Source organism: Spermophilus citellus, assembly GCF_964194105.1.
Source record: "Spermophilus citellus genome assembly, chromosome: 3".
Taxonomy (NCBI): Eukaryota; Metazoa; Chordata; class Mammalia; order Rodentia; family Sciuridae; genus Spermophilus; species Spermophilus citellus.
The window spans coordinates 150,014,831-150,040,691 of record NC_138184.1 but is presented as its reverse complement, the minus strand read 5'-3'; the positions used below and the strand labels follow the sequence as shown (position 1 = coordinate 150,040,691).

General features: G+C 38.5%; 1 protein-coding gene across 1 annotated transcript in view; it reads left to right on the top strand.

The window, feature by feature from the left end:
• The first annotated feature begins 2,363 nt into the window (after positions 1 to 2,363).
• LOC308645135 (dynein axonemal heavy chain 11-like) overlaps positions 2,364 to 25,861 on the top strand; it is a 42,351-nt gene continuing 18,853 nt past the window's right edge. The window contains exons 1-7 of the mRNA XM_081287178.1: positions 2,364 to 3,053; positions 4,385 to 4,528; positions 14,050 to 14,246; positions 14,645 to 14,834; positions 15,813 to 15,912; positions 18,664 to 18,875; positions 25,000 to 25,233. Of these exons, the coding sequence (XP_081143304.1) occupies positions 2,694 to 3,053; positions 4,385 to 4,528; positions 14,050 to 14,246; positions 14,645 to 14,834; positions 15,813 to 15,912; positions 18,664 to 18,875; positions 25,000 to 25,233 (1,437 nt within the window). The 5' untranslated portion in view covers positions 2,364 to 2,693. The remainder of the gene's footprint in view (positions 3,054 to 4,384; positions 4,529 to 14,049; positions 14,247 to 14,644; positions 14,835 to 15,812; positions 15,913 to 18,663; positions 18,876 to 24,999; positions 25,234 to 25,861) is intronic.

The following is a 25,861-nucleotide window of genomic DNA, read 5'->3' as shown; positions in this document are numbered from 1 at the left end:
CGCTCCCCCCCCAAAAAAAATCCACCCCAAAATGGGAAAAAATCTGCAATAATTATCCAGTGAAATACAGTAAGTATACCTTATAATCACAATATTAGGGCAAGATTTTTGTTGAGTTTGTTGTTGCAGTCTCAACACAAATGAACTCAGTACAACACAAGGCACATAGCTGGTTCTTGAGAAATGGCAGGTGTAATTGAGAAAAAATATTCAAAAATTGGGAATAAGATAAAGGAAAGATAGCATGGTCTTTCAAAACCATACTGGAATGTTGTTTAACTGGTACACCAAAACGTTATTTAATTATCTAGAGAAATATATGATTTTTTTTTTTTTGGCGAGGGGTGCTCATTTTCTACTATGGATTAAAGACCTAAAGTCTATGAAGCTATATATATGTATTTTTTTTATTCAGTACATATGTAAATTATTTCTGAAAAACAAATTATTCTGGAAACCTCCCAAAATCCTCCCCCTAAAACTTAACATTACATTGCCCTGCAGGACATAAATGAATATTGCATTTAACCTATCAATCTTATTTCAAGTCTCTGCAATGGAACCAACTTCAGTGTTTCGTTGCTTTCCTCATTATTGAGTTGAATAAGTCTTTGTCATGTTTTTCTGTAATTTGAGTTACATACTTAACTTTTTGAAAAGTGTACTTTAATATCAGCTGTATTATCTAAAAACTTTCCTCCTGAGGGCTGGGAATGTAGCTTAGTGGTAGAGCACTTGCCTAGCTTGTATGAGGCCCTGGATTCCATCCCCAGCAACATGTGCACATGCTTGTGGCTTCTGCACCCCACATATCCTACTGAATCTGAAAGTGGTTATTCATTTCCAATTTAATTCAACTATTATATACATATTTGCTGTTTCTTTGGAGGAGGGGAATGCAAACTAGGAATACAGGGGTGACAGGAGGGTCTGAGAACTATTGCTAGGCTTTCATTCCAGCAACTTGGAGCCCCAAAGGTATCATGGACTAGACAAAGCAGGCTTGAAGTAATTTTAAAGGGTTTGCACCAGCTTATATACATTCAAAATTCTGATCATATAACTAGAAAGCATATAGATGGTTATGAGAGACAATTATTATTTTGAAGAGAAAAATATCTGAGGCTCAAAATCTTCCTATAAACATAATCAACAATCTAGTATTATATAAATTATTGAGGGCAACACTATCAGTAGCATCTATGGAAGAGAAGGGGTTCAAATCTTTATTTTATAATTAATAATTAACAAAGGGGAACTGCTAAGAAGTTTTAGTTCAAAGACTCCCTTCTCAAAACTCTGGCTACTTAAAAATGGGAACTTTCTTAATAGTTTTTACAAGTTCCTGGCTTGGTGGTGCACACCTGTAATCCCAGCAGCTGAGGCAAATTTAAATCGCAAATTTAAAGCCAGTTTCAGAAATTTAGCGAGTCCCTAAGCAACTTAGTGAGACCCTTGTCGCAAAAAAAAAAAAAAAAAAAAAAAAAAAAAAAAATTAAAATTAAAAAGGGCTGGAAGTGTGGCTCATTGGTTGAGCTCTACAAGTACCACTTATAGACTATACTGAAATTCCATTTCATTTCAGCATTACCGAAGACTTTTTTTTTGTGTGTGTGTGTGTGCCAGGGATTAAGTCGAGGGGTGCTTAACCACTGAACCACATTCTCAGCCTTTTTTATTTTTTAATTTTGAGACAGTGAGACACTGTCTCACTAAGTTGCTTAGGGCCTCACTAAGTTGCTAGGCTGAACTGTGATCCTCCTGCTTCAGCCTCCTGAGCCCTGGGAGTACAGTATGGGCTACCGTGCCATGAAGACTATGTTTTATCTAGTATTTTCCTCCCGTGCACTTTTACTCTTGAAAACTACAGATTTTTAGAACACACTGGAGTTTACAAAGAGCGCTGTGCATTCTTATTTGAGGGGGAGTAATAACATTCTGGTGTTAGGTTACGGATAGGAATCAGGATTTTAGATACCAAGATCTTGGACTTTCACAACTCAGAAAGTTGAACGTGAGTTGACTCTTTTCTGGTAATACATGGATTATCTCTAGTAAAGGGAATAAAAACCCTGGATTTGAACCCCGAATACCGATTACACAGTTCCCTTGTGACTTCGTGGCTTAGTTCCTTACCTATACCAGACTGACCAGTGGGAGCCCTGGCTTTCTAGAGATCACACGAACTCATCAACTAATCGAGGTAACGGATTCAGCCTGGAGCTCCGCCCAAGATAGCACTGCTTAATTGAGAGCAGCTAATCAATGCCGGGCTGTCACTGGGAGCCCCACAAAGACGTCGGGTAGACGATGGAGTGGACAGCAGTGGAGTGAACGGGTGGCGCAGACCGAATCAGGATACACTCCTCTCCCCGCCAGGTTTCCCTCAGGCTGCTGACCTCGCCGGTGCTGGGCGGAGGCACCCGGCTCTCACTCCGCCCCAAGGAGCGGGGGCGGGGACGCCGTCCCCTGGGAAACGGGACGCGTTGCTTGTCCCGGGCCACCGCCTCCATCCGCCCGGCTCGCAGTGCGCACAGTCTCCCGGCAGTTAAGTAGAAGCAGGTCGGGGACGAGGGTCCGCGATCGCAAGGCAGGTGGGCACCTCCGGAGGTGAGCTGTGTCGGGGTGTCCTCCTCCACTCCTGACTGCAGAGAGGTGAGCGCCAAGAGCTGACTGGCTCCGCGTTCCCTTGGATGTACCAAATGGCAGCCCGAGGGGCAAGCTCCGAGACTCAAGGTTTTCTGGAAGTCCCGACTTTACGCCAGACCCCGGGGACCCGCCTGGAGGCCTCAGGTTCTATGGAGTTTGAAGAGGAGGAGGAAGAAGAGGAGGAAGTGGAGGCTAGGAGAGCGCGGAGTTTCGCTCAAGACCCGCGAGTGCGCGTCCTCCGAGGCCACCTGGAGCAGATGCTGGGACTCCGGGAGGAGAATTGGAACCAGTATTTGGCGAGTGAGGAAAATCGGCAGGTTCTTGGGGAATTTTTGGAGAGCATCAGCCCTGTCTGCCTTGTGTTCAGCGTCGCCACCACTGGGCGGCTCGCGGTCTCCCGGGAGGTAAGGGGAGAGGGGACCTGCCACGTCTCAGGACGGGCAAAAAGGACGCTCTAGGTGGGCAAAAAGGACGCTCTAGGTGGGTTGGTCGGGAGTGTCTCCTCGTCCCCGCACTCCCCGGGGCGCTTAAGAAAATTTAGTTTGAATTCTTTAGCCTGGAATCCGCAGAACCCCTCTCCTCTCACGTGCTCCACTTTGCAGTTCAGCTTTATAGTTTTCAGTCCTTTTCATCTGACCGAGAATCTCCCATTGAGCTTCTTGAGACGGGGTAATGCAGGAAATCCAGGGTTTTCTGTGGCAAATAATCTCCGTCTCACTTGCTCGTGGGTTATTCTGAAATCATATCCTTTAAAACATGTTTGGTAGAGTTCTTATAACTTATCATTGGTTAGTCTGACTACTTGTCAACCACATTCCATTCCGGGGAGAAATATTGAGTCCTTAAAAAGGAGCGTCCAGGCAATATGTGCACAACTTGGTGATCCTTCCTTTCTCCCTCTTTTTCTCCTTTCCTTTTTATTTTTGAACTTACGTTGCTTGTCCACTAAAATCCGGTTACTATATCAAGAACAGCATTTGTAGTTCGCATTTTTCCTGTGTGAAGAACTTGGAGGAAGATTCGCGATCTTTAGGCAGTTGTGTCTCAGGTGAATGCTGTAAAGTGATATTAGCATCCTAGATGTCCTTAGGATAGTTGGAAAATAGGATCCCAGACACCAAAGTGTGACATGAAGGTTGTCTGAGGGTTTGTGAGTTTTGAAAATCTTTGTTTTGGAAGTCTTCTAATTGTAACTTATTATTTAAAAGTCCTTCAGCCAAAAAAGTACTTTAGTGTTGAGGAAGCTAAATAGAAATGACTCAATAGTTGTGAAAATGTTAGAATATCTTGGTTAAACACTTTTAATCTTTGCCTTGAAGACAGAAATACAAATTAGACTCTTGTGCCTTGTCTTCATCTGTCTGGCTTATGTCCAAAGAAGAGAATGTTATTAAAAATAATTTTTAAGATTGAAACATTGTATCTGCTCTGTTTTAAATTATGAGATCTTATGCTATGTGTTGATTTGCTGTAATTGACATGCTTACATTTAAAGGTGGTATTTCCACACCAATAATACTGTGAAATTAACATTATAAAAAAACAAAGAAAATTGTATGTACTATGGAGAATAGGGAAGAACAGGAGAATATGACCTTGTTTGTAAAGGTGGGCAAGATGCCAGGTTTTGTTTTTTATGTTAGCAATCTGGCTACAAATTGGGAACAGCAAATCCTGCTTGTTAACCAGGAAACTATATAGTGAACTTGCATTAATTATCTTGCTCTTGTTTCAGATTCCAAGAGATGCAAAACATAAAGTTGTTTATATTGCTAAGAAGATTACTGAAAGCATTGGAGTAAATGATTTATCTCGAACGCTTTTATTTGGAGAATTACCTGCATCATCTCTTGGGCATATAACTGCTTTCCTAGATGAGGTACTAGTCAATCCAAAAATATTTGAATTTTTCATTTATCTCCATGATCCTTGGAATTATTTGACTATTGAAAAGAAAGAACATGTAAAAGTCAGCAGTTTCTTTAGCCAGGTGGTTGGAGAGTAACAGCATTTAGATTGTTTCTGTAATGAGCCTATACTGACTCTAACACTCAACAGGTGGTAACTTGTCAGGTCATTCCTTCTTCCCTTCTTCCTCACCAAGTAATGAAAATATATGTAAATCAACTTGAATTGGCTAGGTTCTTGCTCCTAGTTGTAGTTTTTAAACTTCCCCTTCAGATAAGATAAGCTTACATTTGGAAATGGGTATTATCCATTTTTCAGATTCCTGTTAGAAACTAACAGTTTGAAACTTAGTTTCACTTATGTGAAATCATGGAAAAGGTGATAGAAAGAAATATTTGTCTTAAAACTCCCTTAACCCCTTGCTATTATTTGATCTGGAATCTCCCTCTGAAGGCCCATGTTTTCAAGACTTGGACCTCAGCTTGGTGCTAAAGGTAGGTAGTGGAACCTTTAAGAGGTGGGATCTAGTGAAAGGAAGTGATGTCATTGGGGCAATAAGGATATATAAGGACCCCAGGCCCTTCCTTTCTCTTGGCTTCCTGGCTGCTGTGAGGTGAGAACCTTTCTCTGTCACCCAATCTGGCCATGAGGTGCTGCTACCTTGCTACCAGCCCAAAAGCAATAGGGTCAACCAACTATGGACCGAAACCTCTGAAACTGTGAGTCAAAATAAACCTTTCCTCCTCTAAGTTGATTATCTTGGGTACATTGTCAGAATGACAGAAAAATGACTGATACATCCCTTTACATCAGGAGATGTTCTTTGAACCTATCACTGGTACTTTAACGTGCATTTGAATCACCTGGGGATTTTGTGGAAGGTAGACTGAATTTTTTGGCCTTCAGTGGAGCCCCAAAGACTTCATTCCTTACCTGATGCTTTTTGCAGGCTATCTTTGGGAGTGTAGGGGTCATAGAATTAGAGCCGTGGTTTTCAAGCTTTACTGAACCTTAGATTCACCTGGGGGAATATTCTAACATACCAATGACTGATAGCAATTCAAAATGTCTGTGGGAAGTTGTTCAGGCTTCCCAACTGATTCTAAGGCATAGTAAACACTGGAACCACTGAGTCAGATACCTGTACATGAAGTCAATTGTAAAAATTGTTTACTAAATCAGAACTCAGTAATCAGTCCTGCCAAGGCTACATGGTAGGTAAAATTGCTAGTACATTTATTAGTTATGATTTACTAATTTCCCTTTATCTCTATTCTACTTCCTGTCTTCTTGAAAGGAGGTATTTTCTTGTTGTCTTCAGGCAGGCCAAGTATCCTGCAACTAGCTCTAGTACTCTGCCTAGGCTCCCCTCTTCCTGCATCCACTAACTGGTTTTAGCTGATTATAGGGAGAGGCTGGGAAGAACATTTTCTGTCTTTAGTACCTGGAACCGTTTTTGGTATGCAGCAGGTGCTCAAGAAATTTTTAGTGAATCTGATGAGTTTCTGTTGTAATTTGCATCTAGATGGCCATCAGCTGGGGCTTAGAAGGGCAAGACTACACTCTTCATAGAGATTCCCGCTCTATCATCTGTGTTTTGCAAAAGACAGAAAACTGTCGAATTCCTTTGATATTTCTGACTTTTTCTCAGTAACAGAATCTGCACAGCATTTAGAAAAAGGGTTAGATGAAAGAGTATGCCAATGTGTACATCTATTGGAAACATAAAACATCCAGAATTTAAGTTTAATAAGTGGTTTAGAAGGGTCTAAAATGAGCACTGGGAAAAAGAAAAAAAGTAAGGACATCACATTATTATGTGGTATGTATCAGGTATTCAAAAAATTTTTATTACAAGGTTTATATTGGTATGAATGAGGCTAAAAGGTCTGACTATATATTTTTAGGTTAAAAGATCCAAGGATTTTCATAGCTTAGATAGTACCCACTGTAGTTACAAAATTAGCTGTGTTCTATGATAATGTGTTAGGGACTCCTAAACTTCTTTTTCCAGCCAAGATCTCTCTCCTGTCTTCCAAATTTGGAGAGCCACATGCCTTCCAGACACTTCTACTTTGTATAATTGACCTCTCAAAGTTGAACTTCTGGCCTTCCTCGATCTTCCTTTTCTGGCTTTACGTGTAGTTATTCCCAGATTAGTGGAGATGAATCCTTACAATTGTTTAAGCCAGAAGACCTTGACTCTGTGCCTCAATGTTGTATTGATTCTGTTAGGAAATTGTGTATGTTCCGTCTTCAGAATACTTCCCAAATCAATCCCCTGCCCCCCTCCACTGCTTCTTCCCTGATTCAGTTCACCTGTACCACTACCCTGTGTTACTGCCTTAGCCTTTTAAAAGATCCCCCTGCTTCTGTTGTGGCTCTCATTCACAGCCTATTCCCAGCACAGCATTGGCATGAACCTTGTTGAAACAGGAACCACAATGTCATCCTCACTGCCTTGGCTCTTGTTTCACTCACAATAAAGGCCCAAGGACTCATCACCATTAAGACTTTCCTTTGGTGGCTGCTGCTGGGAATCTGCATTACTAGCATCACCTGGAACTATAGGACCTCAGATCCCACTGTAGAGCTGCTAAGTCAGCTGATTGAGTAGTAGTGCTGAAGGCACTGGCCCCAAGTTTGTGGTCTGGCCTCTTCCTTACTTCTCAGAATTCATCTCACTTGCTAACTACTAAACACCTCAGGCATACACTTGCCCTAGGGCTTTTGCTCTCACTGTTTCCTTCTCTTTCCCTGAATCTACTCAGCTAACCCCTTCTGGTCCTTCAAGTGCTGGGCTCAAATAGCTCTTTTCACTGAAGCTTCCCTTCTGGAAAGAAGGGGGGTTTTCCGAGTTGGAAACCAGAGTGAGGCAAGGACACATCCAGATCAGCAAAATTTTCATCATAGAAAAGCAACTCCAAACCATTGCATTAATTAAGATAAAATATTTTTAACAGTGAACATTTTATTAACTTGGCAAAAGAAATGGTTCTAATGAAACAGACTGAGGACCTGATACAGAGTAGATGTGAGCTAGTGAATTTGGAAGAGGTGAATTCAGGAATAAAGGTGATAATACACATTCAAAGTCATAGCAAAATCCATATTACTTTGGAAAAAAATATACATAACACTAAACTATTTTACAACTTTGTCGAGTTCCACTTTGCCACATTTGAAAATGTATTTTATTATTTTGACATGAAAATACCTCCTAGTCTCATACTTTTTACTATTTACTTTTAAAGGTAGAGTCGACTGCTGGAAACATTGTATTTTTTCTCATTTCTGGCATTATTTTAACAACAAAATCCTCAAGCTTTGTTTTGTGTGTGTGTGTGTGTGTGTGTGTGTGTTTATTTATTTATTTATTTATTTATTTATTTGGTTTTTCTTCCTCTGCACTGTTTTATTTGATACTCTTGTTAGAGCTTGAATGCAAATTTGAACTTCTAGCTCTTCTCCCCCACATCTCAACAAACACAAGAACCTCACACACAGGCCAAGGAAGCAACACACAGAAATATGGTTAGAGCATTCCTTACAACATTGCTTATAATATAAAAAATAGAGGGACTGGGATTGTGGCTCAGGGGTAGAGCTCCCACCTACAACTAAAAAACAAATTACCAAAAAAAAAAAAAAAAAAAAAAAAAAAAAAAAAAAAAGAAAAGAGAAAATAGTAGTTACCAAATAGGGGAATGGGCAAAGTAGGAACATGCAATAGTTGCTTAAATGAACTAAGTCAAGATGTATTCACCTGAACAGATTCATTTTTAAAATGAAGGTGAGTGCAAAAAGTTAACTGGAGGTCAGTAATACTACTGCTGAAATTCTGTGTGTGTGTGTGTGGGGGTGCGGTTCTTGGGATTAAACTTGTGGCTTCATACTGCTAGGCAAGCACTCTACCACTGACCTATACCCACAGCTCCTCTGCACCTTTTTTGTGTTTTTTAAGTACTGGCATTCAAACCTACGGCTTCGAGGATGCCAGGCAAATTGTCTACCACTAAACTACATTCCTAACCACAATTGATGATTTTTTTAAAAAAACAAAACTGTACTATATATTGTATGTAAGAAAATATACCCTAGGTGTGGTGATGCATACCTGTAATCTCAGTGGCTCAGGAGGCTAAGGCAAAAGGATCACAAGTTCAAAGCCAGCCTCAGCAATTTAGTGAGGCCCTGTCTCAAAATAAAAAGTGGTCTGGGGATGTGGCTCAGAGGTTGAATGCCCCCGAGTTCAATCCCTGGTTATCTGCTCTGCCCACCCCCCCAAAAAAAAGAAACATGAATGAGGGGGGATACACTACTTCTATAGAATAATGATCATCTCTAAAAAAGGAAGGAAAGAGGTTCAGAGAAGATAATACAAAAGCAATTTCATTTTAACTTTCTTGAATAAGGATAAATAACATTGTAATGCAAATTAAAAAAAATAAAACTGTCCCACAATCAGCATTTAAAGTAAATCATAGGATTAGTAGCAGTACTAATCCATATGGAGTCTGGGCAAAAGGTAAAGTGAGTCCTATCCTGTCTTCATTAAATTTTTTGACATTTTTTTCATGAAAATCTTTGAAGTGTATGGGTGGCATTGGAGATTGAATCCAGGACCTCATACATGCTAGGCAAGCCCTCTAGCCCTGAGCTACATCCCCAACCTTTGAGACCAGTCTTGCCAGGTTAATAAGGGTGGCCTAAATTGCAGTTTTACTGCCTCAGGCTTCTGAGTAGCTGGGATTACAGGTATGCACCACTACATCTGGAAAATTTTGATGTAAAAATATTTTTTAAATGTTCATCTTGATTTCTAAGTTTTTTGGTGCCCTCTTAAATTTTGTTGTCCAGGCAAATATCTTAATTACTTTATCCCAGCTCATTCCTGAATCTTTGACTCGCTAACATGTTCCAATCCCCAGAAATATTGTGTGGCACCTAATAGGAGTTTGGTAATTATTTGTTAAAGGAATGGAAGTTAAATGAAGGCTAACTGATGTTCTTATTAAAGACAAAACACTTCAGCTTTTTAGATGTCTACTTTTTGAGCAACATTTGAAAAGAATAGTTGGAAAATTCTATGCTGATAAGCCTAAAATTGTCAGTCGTCATTTAATCAATATTGATTGCATACCTTGTTGGTGGCAGTTCTTGAACACTTGAGATAAGTAATGTACTTTTTGCCTTCAAAAAGAGTCCAGTGGTCTGGGGGGTGTACCCGAGAGGTAGAATGCATGTTTAGTGCATGTGAGGCCCTGGGTTCCATCCTAAGCAATGGAAAAAAAAATCAGTCTAATTAGGCAGAGAGAGAAACCAACAGCAATAGGGTATGGTAGTCAGGGCTGTAATGGGATTTAGTGGGGAGTGGTGGGAGTCCGGTGGCATCTTTTCACATTGGAAAGAGTGACAGGAGGTGAGGAGTCTTGAAGAAAATGAACATACCCAGCTATTCCCCTTCTCAGACTATTTCCAAAAAACCTAAAAAGAGCATACTACAGGGATACAGCGTCATCAATTTTCATAGCAGCACAATTCACAATAGCTAGACTGTGGAACCAACCTAGATGCCCTTCAATAGATGAATGGATTAAAAAATGTGGCATATATACACAATGGAATATTACTCAGCACTAAAAAAACAACAAAATCATTGCATTTTCAGGGAAATGGATGGCATTAGAGCAGATTATGCTAAGTGAAGTCAGCCAATCCCTTAAAAACAAATGCCGAATGTCTTCTTTGATATAAGGGGGGGAACTCGAAACAGAGCAGGGAGGAAGAGCATGAGAAGAATACCATCAAACAGGGACGAGAGGTGGGAGGGAATGGGAGGGAGGGGAATTGCACAGAAGAGGAAGGAGACCTGAATTGTTATACAAAAATACATATAAGAGGATGTGAGGGGAAGGGGAGGAAAAAAAAATGAGAGAAATGAGTTATGGTAGATGGGGTAGAGGGAGGAGAGGGGAGGGAGGGGGGATAGGAAGGGCAGCAGAATACAACAGACACTAGTTTGGCAGTATGTATAAACGTGGCTGTATAATCAACGTGATCCTGCAATCTGTACACGTGGGAACAAAAGAATTCATACCCCATTTGAAACAAATGTATGATATATGATATGTCAAGATCAATGTAATGTTTTGAGCAACCAATAAATTTCTGATGTTTTTTTTTTTTTTTTTTTTTTAAAAAGAAAATGAACATAGGTCTTAGTTTGGGGAACTTCCAGTTTTAGCCTGTTACAGATCAGTTAATATCTGTTATTTTTAGTGCTTCCTTTTACTCTGAAAAGTATCCATATGTGGTGTGCTAAATTATTTGGTTGCTTTGGCAAGGAGATGATAGCTGGATGTAGAAGATGGAAGGCATTCTGGGTATCAGAAGAAACATACACCCTGGCACAAATGTTGGGAAATGTAGGTTAGTGCCGCAGTCTTGGCTGGGCACAGAATCACGAGCCACTCAAGCAGGAACAAAACTTTATTTTGAAAAAGCCGCCAATACTCTGTAGGCGCTGGCAAGCCAAACCCGGTCCTCCCACGCGGGCCTCCACCGGAACCGCGCGTTCCCCGGAACCGGAACCGGGGGTCCCCCGGACCTCCCCCGGAATTCCCTCCTACTATCCTTCCCCAACCAATGGGAACTCTCCATGAGTCCCGTAACATGAGTCTGGTAGCAGGCCAAGGTGAACAGCGGGAGTCCAATTTCCATATGAATGTAAATCTTAACATAATCATCTCAGTGGCTAGCTGGCGTCACTTTACAACCAAAGGTGCCATACATCGTATATTTGCTTGTGGCTCCTAGCAGGTTAGGTTGAGTTTTTAGAAGTTTATGTACCCAGATTGGGGGATGAGCTGGGAGGTGAGAGAAATGAGACTGGAGAAGCTGATAGAAAGTAAACAGCCTTGTGATTTTTTTTTACTGAGATGGCTGCCAGCAAAGCCCATTGGTCAAACTTAAGTCCTTGTATTTATTGAAAGACGGTAACAGTAGTGCATGTTCTATGGAGGTTTTTGTCAGGTAGACCAAGAGGCTTAAACATTTGTTTCTCACCATTCTGGAGGCTGAGATCAGAGTGTCAGCTGGGTAGAGTTCTTGGTCAAGGCTCTCTTCCTAGAGAGAAGTGGAACTAGGAAGAAGGGAGAGAGAGACTTGTTCATTTATCTCTGGTTGTATTTGCCTTTAGTAAACATGTCCAAATTATTTTGGGTCACAGAGAAAGTTTGGGATTTTCCTTACAAATCACAAAAACTGGACAATTCCCAATTGAACAAGAAAAACCCACGGACTAGTTGAATTAGTTTGTATGTTGCTGTTCAAATTTATTATAATTAACAAGCAAACTCCAGACCTATTTATCTTGTTTTATTTATAGAAATGCTTTAGGTGTTTGCCTGAATAACGGCTTTTCCAGAGCATGCAACTCAATCTCATAGCATTTTTTTCCCCCTGTAGTTCATAGCAGGAACATTAAGTTCTAAGAGAGTCACAGAATAGTAGAATGAAAGTCTGAAACAGATACCCAGTAGGAATGTTGACACTAGAATTGTCCTCAGATCTGACTTTTAGAAAAAGCTTTGGTACTGGGGATTAAGTCTAGAAAGCAGCTTCTTAGTGGGTCTGTGCATGTCCCTACAAGCCTATCTCTTCAGTCTGGTTTAAAAAGCCCTCATTGGACCCCCGCCGTCCCACCCCCACCCCGTCTTCCTCAGAGCCTGAATGTTGTCATTTCTCTCTAGGGTGCTAGTTCCAGCCCCATGCAGACCAAACTGGCAGTTTCCCCTAAGCACTAGGATTCCTTAGTGCCCTATAATTCTGTGTTTCTGGCTGCAGTTTTCTGGAATGCTCTCTGTCTTACTCAGTTCAGGCTGTTGTAACAGAATACCGTAGCCTGGGTGCCTTATAAATAATAAAATTTATTTCACAGACAGGCATGGTGGGGAATGCCTATAATCCCATCCACTTGGGAGGCTGAGGCAGGAGAATCACAAGTTCCAGGCTAGCCTCAGCAACTAAGTGAGATCCTGTCTCAAAATAGGTTAAAAATCAAAAAGGGCTGGGGATATGGCTCAGTGGTTAAATGCTCCTGGTTGGTGTTGGGGGGGGAATATTTCACACAGCTCTGGGCTAAAAATATGAGATGAAGACTGAAGATACTGGCAGATTTGATCCTAGTTTATAGTTGGCACCTTCTAGTTTTGTCCTCATCTGTTGCAAGGGACAAATGAGTTCCTTTGAACCTTTTTTAACAAAGGCACCACCAATCCCAGAGCCCTCATGACCTAATCACTTCCTAAAGGCCACTCTTTCTAATATGATCAACTTGAAGGCTAGGTTTTCAACGTATATATTTTGGGAAGACACAAACAATCTGACCATTGGTCTTGTCTTACCTCATCCTTTTGTCTTAAAGATTCAAGCCAAGTAACAATTTTTTTCTGGCAAGTCTTCCCTAATATAATTGTATCCCAGAGTCAGGTATTTCTTCCATGTTTTCATGTTCATCCTGAACACACCTCTAATTATGACAATGCTTATATTATGATTTCTGGTACCTCATCTATCCACTGAGCTTGTTGAGCAGGGACTATTGATTAATCTCCATATTCATAGCTTGATGGATAGTAGGTGCTAAGTAATAATAATATCATTTGGAGAGATCTGTTTCAATACCATTTGAAAACAAAAGTGAATTTTCAGTTTTTCAGAATATTGTACAAGTCAAACATCCTGAATCCAAAAATTGAAAATCTGAATTTTTTTGAGCACAAACTTGATGCTACAAGTGGAAAATTCTATGGCATGGAATTTTGTTTCATGCAGTTATTAAAAATAATTGTATAAAATTACCTTCAGCTTACACAATAAAATATATATGAAGCATAAGTGAATTTTGTGTTTAGACTTGTGTGTCAATCCCAAGATACCTCATTATGTATATTCAAATATTCCCAAGTCTCAAGAACCCTGAAATCAGAAACCCCTCTGGTCCCAGGTATTTTCGGTAAGGTGAGTTCAACCTGTGTTCTCCATGTGAACTTTAAAAAAGGTGGAATAATTATTTTCTGAGCATTTCAGCTAATTGAAATTTTATAGTTATAATGTGTATAATGTATCGGGAAAATAGATCATACAAATGCATTCAAAATAAATAGTTATTGGAAAGGAGCAAGAAAGCAAGAAGAAACCAACTTTGGGAACTCAACCTGAGTTTCTTGTGTAAAATAGGCTCTGGAAATACAAAAAAAAAAAAAAAAACTTTTTAAGGGAGTCTGCACAACTTCTTGTTAAGCACATAACTGAATAAACAAGCAATATCATTTCTACTACAAAGACCTTATATCTTATGCCAATTTGGTATCCTAGGAGATTTATGAAATTGAGTGGTTTTGTTGCCAATTTTTATGACAAGAAAATCTTTGAAGGAGCATATTGTCTTTAAATTAACTGCTTTTTAAAACATTTTTCTTTCTCTAGATATTAGTGCCTATTCTTTCTAATAAGACCAACCATAAATCCTGGTCGTGCTTTACTTCACAAGATATGGAACATCATGTAGAAGTCATGAAAAATAAGATGCATATTTTTAGAGGCAAAATGTCTAGAAGAACTCTTCTACCAATTCCCACTATTGCAGAAAACATTGACCTGGATCAGAATTATTCAGAGACCAAGTATGTAATTGTGTACATATTTCATACAGCATATTAAAATGGAGAGCCAGCAAACCCATTTACTATCACATCCTTAGCAAACTATTTGCAAAGTAAGGAGTTATTTTAGCTACATTTTATTTTTAAATGTTATTTTATTTCAAGGTATACTTTCTAAAGGAAAATCTCATTATCTCAACAACAATATTCCTTTAGTAAAATATTTTTTGAGGATATGGCATATTAGAGATCTACTAAACACAGAATAAAATGCCATAGCTTCAGTTAAGAATGTAAAAATAATGGATTTTGAAGAAATAATATTTAGGAAACTGGTTTACAGATGCATAAAATACCTATTAAAATTCATATCTATATTTGGATAATTCACTGTTGAATTATCATTTCAATATTTGTAGGCTGCAGTCAAACGAGAGGAGAATACTTCATGCAGTTGAATCTGTGGTTATTAATTGGTCACATCAAATCCAAGAAATTGTAGAAAAAGATTCTATGCAGCCTTTGCTAAGTGGTCTTCATCTCACTCCTCAAAGTGAGCTGGATTTTTGGACGATGAGGAGAGAGAATCTATCATGCACTTATAATCAAGTAAGTAGGGAGTCCTAGAAATTGTAAATTGAATAAGCAAAGAACTGTAGAGTGAAGTCTCCTGAGTAGTGATATCCAGTAATTTTAAAGGTTTAAAGCAATCTTTGTATGACTCGGTGTTCTGCTCTGATCTTACACCAAAGTGTATATGGTATGCATTTTTAAAATTAATGGGGATTAAAGTAATTTTGTCTTCATGTGAATATTTTGACAGCATTTGAGATACTTGGAAATGTTTTGTGGCAGTGGAAAAAGCATGTTCCCCAAGGAAAATGGTAAAGATGCCAAAATTCAATTAATCTAGTTGATTTAATTGATTTGGGAAGGAAAAGTGTCTTGATTACTGGATACACAGCTTTGGAAGAGCTAACTTTGAATCCTCTACTGGGTGCTTGATGATAAGAGACATCATTATCCAAAGTACATATATGAAGACATGAATTGGTGTCAACATACTATATATACAACCAGAGATATGAAAAATTGTGCTGTATATGTGTAGTAAGAATTGTAATGCATTCTGCTATCATTTTTTTTAAATAAAAAATGTTCTAAAACCTAAGATGTTGATTTACATGTCTTTTAGAGATTTTTCTGAAACAGATTAAGAAAGTTGGCATGGACTAAGTAATGGTTTACATGTGTAATCTAATTTTTTGAAAATTCAAGTGAAAACTAAATGCAAAATAAACTTATGAAAAAAATTTGTTATTTTTAGCTTGAAACAAAGTATGCCTTTGAGTATTAAATACTGTGTGTATTGTATTGTGTGAGTGGAGGATAATTTAAATATTTTATTACAGACCGATTTAGTCATCTAGCTTACATTTATTAAAATTTTAAAAATATTTTTTAGTTGTATCTTTATATTTGGTGATGAGAATCAAACCCAGTGCCTCACACATGCTAGGCATGTACTCTATTTCTGAGCCACAACTCCAGCCCTTTTTAAACGGTTTTTTTCCTTATTTAATTTAGCTTAAGGCTCCTGTTGTCCTCAAGATGGTCAAGATTCTGAAAACCAAAAAAAGCAGCTATTTTTCTACTTTGAAGGACATTTTCATGACTGTGGAAAATGGTAAGACTCTTGTTCATGAAACGATGATGCTTGGTTCTTCTAATGATAGATTCATCTCACCCTTTATTCTCCAGCTATACTAAACTATTTTTAGTTTATCTGGTATATAGTGGGTACTTAAATGGCCCCAGATTGAAGATCTAATTAGAATATCTTAGTGAAGGGAGGTGCCTGGGTATTTGGCAGAGGGTAAATGAAAGCCCCTACATAGAGGTTTTCCTATCAGCAGTCAGGCTGTGATTGTCTAGTTTTCTCCTGATTGATGAATCTGTGCTTGATCTCCACCAGTTATTTGGCTTACAAGTACTCAAAGGCATCATTGATCTTTCGGTAAATATTAAATCTGTGAAAATTATGAAAAGGTATCCAGTTAAAAAAAAAAAATTCTCTTCTCCATCCTTGTCCTCCCACCATTTACTTTGAGTTTTGCCCAAATAGAACAGTTCTCCCTAAGGTTTTTGATTTCTGTTCATATTTCTTTCTCCGTCTTTAAACAAATATGGATGTACATAAAAATGAAGTTTTAAATAAGATTAAAAATAATATAAACAAGCCAGTCTTGGTGGCACACGCCTGTAATCCCAGTGGCTCAGAAAGCTGAGGCAGGAAGATCGCAAGTTCAAAGCCAGCCTCAGCAACTTAATGAAGTCCTAAGCAAGTCCATGAGACCCTGTCTCTGAATAAAATATATAAAAACTCTGAGGATGTTGTTCAGTGGTTAAGTGTCCCAGGTTCAATTCCCATTACCAAAATAAAATAAAATAAAATAAAAATAATAGCTGTTTTTGCTTGTTTCTAACACTAGAACATTTCTTTTTTTTTTTTTTCCTACATGACATTTAGAAGGTTAAGAAATAATTCAAATTTACTTTGGAAGTATTTTGATATATCTTTAGGATTTTTGCCATGAATTTGGTTAGAAAAGATGGTGTAGGGGGACTATTTGGTCTAGGTTATCTCAGAATAGAATTGGTGTTCTAACGCTGCTTATTAAACATTTTAAATTTGCCAAGTCTGTCTGGATTTCATCGGCCAAACTGGCCAATAACACCATGGTTTTTGGTGTGGTATTTCTCATTCTTGTGATTGTTAGCATTTTAGGCCACATAGATCTTTGTCATAAGGGGATATCCTTGCACTGTAGGATCTTAACATCATCCCTGGCCTCTACACTGCTCCCATCTCAGCTGTGCCAAAAATGTCTCCAGACATTAGCAGATGTCTCTTGGGATCAGAAAATCTCCCTTAAGAACCACTGGACAGTGGTTGGAACACATAGTAGCTTTGTCCTCAGTGAATAGATACTATTGGCATTTATTTTGTGTGTATGAGTATAAGATGAGCATTCTCTGTGGATAAAACTGCTACAGAAATAAATTCCAGGGGTTCTCATAGTCTTACCAGCAAATGTCCTGGAGATTCAGAAAAAAAAAAAAATTTCAGTTGAGCCTGTGGCCCAAAGGTATGGTCAGTTAGAGGTAGAAGGCCCCTCTCAAAAATGTCATTGGTGCTCTACAAAATTATCAAACATGCTTAACATGTTTTAAGGGCACTTGCCTATTAGATGTAGTTATTTAACTTTGAAGTTAATATTGACAAAAATACACTAATTTGAAAACATAAGCATCTCTGGAACATGGGTACGCTCTTTTCACAAAACTTTATTATTTGTTTTGTTTTTGCTGCGCTGGATGGAACCCAGGGCTTTGCACGTGGTAAGCAAGTGCTCTACCACTGAGCTACATGCCCAGCCTGCAAGGCTTTATTATTGGTGCACAGATAGCTTGGTTATATGTCTGTCAAGCAGAGTAGTATGGGTGAGTGACAAAGGTCAGTGGGTGTTTGTTTTTTTAATGATCTTTTGGAATAACATGAAAATAAGCTCCAACTTCATTCTCTACCTTCCTAAAAATAACCATTTTTCAGTTAATCAAAGATCTGTAGCCTCAGGAGCAAAGTGAAGTCTGATGGAGATCTATTTAGGGTAAATTAAGAGGACTAGCTTTAACCAAGAGAAGGTATGAACTTGATTAAGCAGTCACTAGCAATATTAAAATATTTTTTCTTCATATCTATGAGATTTTTAAGAAGCATTGCTTTTATCATGCTTGACTAATTTTTGTTATAAAATTCACACAGCATAAAATTAACCATCACACAGTGTAAACTCAGTGACATTTAGGACATTGCAGTACAACTATCCTTTCTGTCCAGTTCCAAAATATTTTCATCACTGTTCTTAATAATTGGTATCTTTGTGAGTACTGTAATAGAAGTTTTCTTAACCATTGTATCAGTTACTCTTGTAGGAAACTGGGTTGGCCTGATAAATGATTGATTTGCACTTGTCTCATGTACTGAGGAGGAATGAATGTTTTGGTGATGAAGCTTGTAATCCAACTCATAAAGTGACAGCAACATCACAGAGCTGTTTTATTCCCACAGCGTTTCCATGGGGTTGAGTAAATCTCTTTAGACTGCAAGGATTTTCCCCCCTGGGTCTTCAGCCACAATTACTTATGCTATGTGAGTAACTAGACCAGGGCTCGGCTGAGTGGCTGCGTTACAAATGAACAGTGTATAAAGTTTTTCAAACTGCTCATGTGTGGATTGTAAGATAAATGTTATCATCTTTCCTTTTTCATTATTTAAGTACAGCCATGTCGTTGGACATGGTTCTCTTGAACTTGTAAAGCGAGTTTAGAAGAAAAAAGACTACATCCTCTGCATGACAGTTCTCTTTCCTTTCAGCTCTTCTTGAAGCTCAGGACATAGAACTTTACTTGAGCCCTCTGAGAAGACACATTGAACGTCTCCAGGAAACAGAATTCCCACAGATCCACCTGCTAGTCGCCCCATTATTTCATACCATCTGTCTCATTTGGAGTCATTCCAAGTTTTATAGTACCCCTGCTCGGATTATAGTCTTATTGCAAGAGTTTTGTAATCTCTTCATTGAACAGGTATGAAGCATCAAAAATAGGAACAAGAAGAATCATTGGGGCACACCTATAATTCTATTGGCTCGGGAGGCTGAGACAGGAGGATCGAAAGTTCAAAGCCAGCCTCAGCAATGGCAAGGTGCTAAGCAACTCAGACTCTCTAAATAAAATTAAAAAATAGGGCTGGGGATGTGGCTTAGAAGTTGAGTGCTTCTACTTTCAGTCCCTGGTACCCACCCACCCCCAGTCCTCCCCCCCCCCCCAAAAAAAAATCATTGCCATGAGGTAGGTTGTATTGGATTAGTGAAGAAAAAAATCCAGATTACTATAAGAATACCATTTCCCTCTGTTTTCAAAAATGACTTTTATGGTTACAAAGGCCAGTAGCTTTTTTTTTTTTAATCCAAAATGCCAAAGGAGCTCTGGAAATTAGTGAGATACAGTCAAAGAACATATTGTTGGTGGGTTTTGTTTAACATCCTACTTTCAGAGAGATTTAAGGCAGATTCCAATAAAAGGTCAGTATGCAAAGTACCTTCTCTGTGGCCTTCCCTTTGGTTTCCACAAGATGCTGGCTGATAGAAGACTGTTAGGAAGTGAAGTGAAGTAGAGCATCTGCCCCCACCCGCAAATCATCTTTGACAGTTGTGGAATTGTATTAAAAGAATTTTGGTTCACTGTTGATCTTTAAAAATCTTTTATAATTATTTCTCTACCCTTAACATGCCAAAAAAAAATTTTTTTTTAAACTAGATCAGCTCCCTCTGCTTCCCCATCCTTTTCTGTGTGAAGTTTCATCCTCCTTGGGTTCATGGTGTCAACATATTGCATAATTTGAGAACTGAAAGATGCTTGGATTCCGCAAAACCTGGTTGGTCTTAGTTGGGAGTATGTCCGGCTGCTCTGGCTACCATGATTAAAGAGTATAGACATGGTGCTTTAATTGGCACAAATTAATTTTCTCAGTTCTGGAGGCTGGAAGTCTGTGAGGAGGCTGAAGCAGGTTCATGTTCTGCTGAGGGCCCTCTTATTGGTTTGTAGGCGGCCAGCCACTTTCTTACTGCATTCTTACTTAGTGATGATCTTCTCCTTATAAAGTGACAGTCCTGTTGGATTAGGGCCCCAACCTTATAATCTCTCTTAACCCCGATGATCTCCTGAAAACCATAGATCCAGAGATAGTTACATTGGAGTTAGCCTTTCATCGTATAAGTTTGGGAAGGACAAAATTCAGATAGGTTTCAGATGATTAAACAGATTTGAAAGATGTCATTTGCTCAATTTCCTTGAAGTTAGTGGAGAGCCAGACTAGATAAGCGATCTGCAGACTTGTGGTTTAGAGTTTCTGGAGTGTGAGATGAAGTTGTTAAGTCCCTCTTCCTCACCCCTTGAAGGAGGTGAGTGGTGTGTGGAAAAGTCTTGAGACTTGAACCAAGATAGATGCAAATCTATTTGAACTACTTAGGTAGGTTATATTACCCCTCTCTGAGCTTCAAGTTAATTTGTTGCTATATTTTATTGTCATCTCCTCTGGTTTCATTCTATTTCTGTTCCTGGTGTCAGACTTCGTTATGCTCCATTTCTAGGCAAGTATCCTGGGCCCCAATGACTCTGATCTCCTTGAAACACTGCTATCCCTGTTGGAGGGCCATAAATACAACTGCTACTCCTCCAAATCTCCTTTTAGGAACCCTCTTCTCATAAAGTTATCAAAACCATTTTACTGCAAAGCTCCATTAATGTACAAACTCAGAGGGGGCTTTTCATTGGGATAGGTTGCTTTTAAGAAGTCCTGGCTACCTTTAAGCCTATAAATCTATTATCCTGGCCCCTAGTCTGTGTCAACAGCCAGAGTCTGCCAAGCTCCCGAGAGAATTCTGTGGCTTCTCTTGTTCCTTAGTTCTGGCTTCAGTCCAAAGGTTCCATTGACCTGATTTCTTTGATTGTCCAAATGGCAGATCCAGGATTTTTTAGTCAATCTGCCCTAATATGTTAAGAAGCAAAAATCAGCAATGAGCCAACACTCATTCCTGGATTCCTTAAAGAGCTAAGTGCCCTCTCTACTCCCCAATTGTTTGCTCATTTAATTTACATATTTAACAAACACTATGTGGTGCTTATTGTTTTTCCAGGATCTACTTAAGCTCTTTACAAAATATCAAATATTCAATTCTCAAGACTGTGGCATAGGTATTATTAGTAGCTCCATTTTATAATTAGAAAACTGAAGTTGAGAGAACATAAATGGCTTTCTCAAGGTTACCTAGGTAGTAAGTAAGTGATGAGTTTTATGCCCATTCTATGATGCTCCATATTTTTAAAGTTTTTATATCTAATTAAAACATACATGATGTGCGAACAAGAATTGTAAAAACATTCTTACAACGTTTGTAACAATGGGAAAAATCTTACAGTTCTAAAACCCTGAAGCTCAGCATTTAACAATTTTTTCTTCCTCTAAAACTTATGCATAGTTATGCACTTTATCATACACACAATTTTACTACCTTCTTTGAAAATGACTTTTTGTTGTTGCTGGATATACAAATTGTTGCCAGCCTTCTCTATTATAAACTACCTTCGGAAAAAATTTTATGCTAAAGCCCCTTTTCTTTAACTTGGATAATTGGCTTAGTGTTAATTCAAAAGGTACAATCTTTTCATGACTCTTGAGCAATATTTAATATTTGCAAAATTTTTCCTAAAAGGATATTATTAATATGCTTGAAGTTTTACTACAACTTGCCAACTTTGAGCATTACCATTTTTAAAAAAATCTTGGGGTCATTTACTGGGTATTTAGCAGTATCCTATAGTTTCTTTATTTGTTCTTTGCATGATATGTGTGATTACACATCTTATGTACTTTTTCGATTGTTTCTTCATCTATCCTTCATGTACTTCGCTTTCATGAATTTATTGATCCCATCGTTTCAGTGACATTTTTTAATTTCATTTTTTAATTTGTTATGTAATTAAGGGTCATAATCTGTTATTAGAGGACATAAACTGGCATTCTGTCAGCTGCATTTTGTGTAATTTATTTTTGTTACTGGGGATTTAACCTAGGGATGTTTCCTAATGAGCCACATCCCCAGCCTTTTTAATTTTTTATTTTGAGACAAAGTCTTGCCAAGTTGGTGAGGCTGGCCTTGAACTTGTGATCCTCCTTCCTCAACATAATGAGTTTCTAGCATTACAGGTGTGAACCTCCATGCCTGGCTTTTATTTTTTTTTAATTGCCAGTCTTAAATTTGGTAGATTTCATTTAAATTCCAGTGTTTAGCCTCCACTGAAAAGTCAGAGATATTTCCACACTGGCTATGTCATCCCGTTATCACAGTTGGCTGCTGGTGCTTCAGGTGCCCCTTTCAATGGATCAGTTGCAGCCGATTACTGTCGTCCTTACAGTCTGCTGCTGCTCCTGATCTGCTTTACTCATCATCTGCCTGACCCAGTGGATGGTTTCCAGTCACAGACAGAAAACCTGCATTACTTTAGAAGCAAATGTGCTTCTCCTTACTTGTTTCCTTACAGTGATCATTAACATTGTCACTTAGGTTAGCCCCATGCAAGGGATCATTGGATCTCCTGACATGGTAATACACATAAGTTTCAGTGATGGAGATTTTCTTAATGCCTTGACTAATTTCTCTGCTAACCCAACTTAAACTTCTAGTTAGTGCATGGTTACACCGTAAGTCCACCACTCTTCTATTCTATGGTTTGATATCTCTATGGGTGAATATTGTTATCCATAAGATCCTGGGTGGAGAAGAATCAAAGTCTGAGCAGTCAAGCCTGGAGAAGAGGTATCAGTATTGAGCAAAAGAATCCATAAAAGCGTATAAAGAATAGAGAAGAAGCAGGTGGAAAATGGGTGTTATTAGACAATATCATTGATCAATTGGCTAATTGATAATTAATTGGCTTACTGATATGTAAATTGATTAGCAGTACAGTTGTCTCTCAGTGTCCACAGCGGACTAGTTCCAAGACTCTCATGGCTACCCAAATCCTTGGATGCTCAATTTAATTGTATATGATGGTCTAGCATCTGTATATAACCAATGCATGTCATCTGGTATACTTCAAATCACCTGTAGATTACTTCTTATACCTACTACAATGCAAATGCTATGTGAATGGTAAAAACCAATAATACTATATTGTTTGGGAAATGATGAAAAGAACAAGTCTGTTCATTTTCAGTACAGATACAATTTTTAAAAAATGTTTCCAATCTGTGGTGATTTGAATCCATGGATGTGGAGGGCTGGACAGGGCTGACTGTATTTGTTTATAGAACCTTCAGAGTAGGACCAGTTCATACTAAATCCTGTAGCTTTTTGTTTGTCCTGATACCATTAAGTATAAGATAATAGAGGTGTGTTTGGGTCTGCTCCAGAAACATTTGTAGGAGGTAGAAAGGAATTCAGAGTTTAAGAGCTAAACCGGATCTTGAGGTTCTCTAATTCATCTCTCTTATTTGCAGATAAGGAAATAGATCCTCTGAGACAACTTGCCAAAGTCTCTTGACTCCTGTGCTTTTTCCTTCATATTCTCTGCCACCCAGTCCAATACTGTAGATGTTAAGAGCTAGGATGTTAAGAGCTAGTCAGGGATATTATTTTAGGAGATCTTACTCAACAGTGGGCGTATGAGCAAATTGAATTGGCTATGATGATCTTGTCTACATGCAGGCCAGCCGGCTAGCACAGGAATGAATACAGGGGTGGCTTGTCCAGTGACGTTACTTTGAGTTTAAGTAATTAGGTAACAGGAAGCTGCAGAAGGGAAAGCAATTGAGTTCTCTCTATTCTCAGCTTACTAAAACATCAAAGAATCATATACATAATGGTAAATGGAGTATACCATACACTATTCCAGAATGTACACTGTTTTGAAATTCACACTATGAAGGGATCACTGGTGGTTCTCCTCCCTGTTCTATGTGAAATGTTGGCAGCCTTCATGTAGAGATTAATTTCCAGCCAGAGGAGGAAATAAGAGCATAGACTGGGAATCAATGGCTGGAATTTGAAGTATTCTGATCAGTGTGGTTTTAGACACTGATCTTTTGGGCACTGGGAATTGAACCCAGGGGTGCTTTATCACTGAGCCCCAGCTCTTTGATTATATTTTATTTTGAGACAGTCTTGCTAAATTGCTGGGGCTGGCCTAAACCTGCAATCCTCCCATCAAAGCCTCCCAAGCTGCGCCACCACAGCTTTAAAAATGAGTGCCATACAGTCTGTCTTGAATGTAAAACTGTTGCATTAATGGGTTAGGGGATCATATGTCTACATTTAGGGGAAAAAAAGGACCTCCATATGCAGCATGGAACTCAGTGGTTTTAAAACATTCCATTCTTCACTGAGATCTTGAAAAACCTTATCAGCAACCACAAAATTAAAGATACATAATTTAAACCTATAATCTATATGAGGTTAAAATAGTACACAAAAGAAACTCAGAAGGCAGTTTTTGAGGTCCTTGAAGGGAGGAATTCTGAATGTTCATGACAAATATGAGACCTAGATGGTGGTCCTCACAGGTTCTGGCTCAGAGCTCTATGAATCAGCTGGTCTTTTCCTTTATTTTTTCTCTTTCAAAATTAGTTCATGCAACATATCTCAGATTAAACATCTTGAAATGCCACTTAAGCCCCAAGAAGAGAAGTTTGCTAACCCAGGAGAATTTTTAGTGGCATAACCATCTAATCAGCTCTTAGTCATTTTTGCAAGTGACCCTATAATTCAGGTAAAGTGATGATATTTTAAAAACCCACATTTTGACAGCTTTCCCTGCTGGCTTGTGTATTTCCTTATATGAAATAATTGTGCAGAATATTTGCTGGCAGAAATACCTGTGCAAATTCAGATTACACAGTTGTCATATATGGGAAGTTTAGCAAAAATTTAGTCATTGATAGAATGTATAAATCCAGAAATAGTTGGTGTCTCCTACATATTATTCTACCTTATAAAATTTATGTCATTGAAGCCCAAGTGTCTGAATTTCCAGAATTCATGCTTTGTGTCTCAGCATTGCCAACCCAATTCTAGATATTGTTATTTTAAAACTATGAATTGAAAAAGATGGTAACAGTGAACTAATAAACAGTCCTTTCCTTGAATCCTAGGCAATAGCTTATCTTTCACCTGAGGACCTCTTGAAAGGAGAAATCGAAGACTCCTTGGAAAAGGTGCAGGTTGCCATTAACATCTTAAAGAGTTTCAAACATTCTTTTTTCAACTATAGAAAACAATTGACAAGCTATTTCATGGGAAATAAAGATGTGAGAACTTGGGATTTCCCATCTCATCTGGTGTTTTGCAGATTTGACAAGTTCCTTGACCGTTTAATGAAAATAGAGGTATTTATTAATTGACTTTGTTTATTCATATTGTGGGTGAGGTCAAAAAACCAATAGCTTTCCACAGGATTCATGGACCAGCTTCTTCTATGTGATGGGAGGAGGGCTCCCTTCTTAGTCTCATGAGGAGCTTACAATGTCAGTGCTATAAAGATAGAAGAATGAATTTAAAAGATTTAATTTGGCTTTTATTCATTTTTCATTCTGTTATACCAATTATAAGTAAGTATTTTTATCTATTAGTCTTTTTAAAATTATAATTAGTTATATATGATAGTAGAATGCATTTTGACATATTGTACACAAATGGAGCACAACTTCTCATTCCTCTGGCTGTGCATGGTGCAGTCACTCCAGTAGTGTAATCACACATGTATATAGGGTAGTAATATCTGCCACTTTCTACTGTCCTTCCCATCCCTAAAACTCCACCCCTCACTCCCTTCTACACAAACCAAAGTTTCTTCATTCTTCCCTACCCACCCCCGTCCCGCTATGGATCAGCATTCACTTATCAGAAAAAACATTTGGCTTTTGTTTTTTTGAGATTGGCTTATTTCACTTGGCATGATATTCTCTAGTTCCATCAATTTACCTGCAAATGCCATAATTTCATTCTTCTTTATGA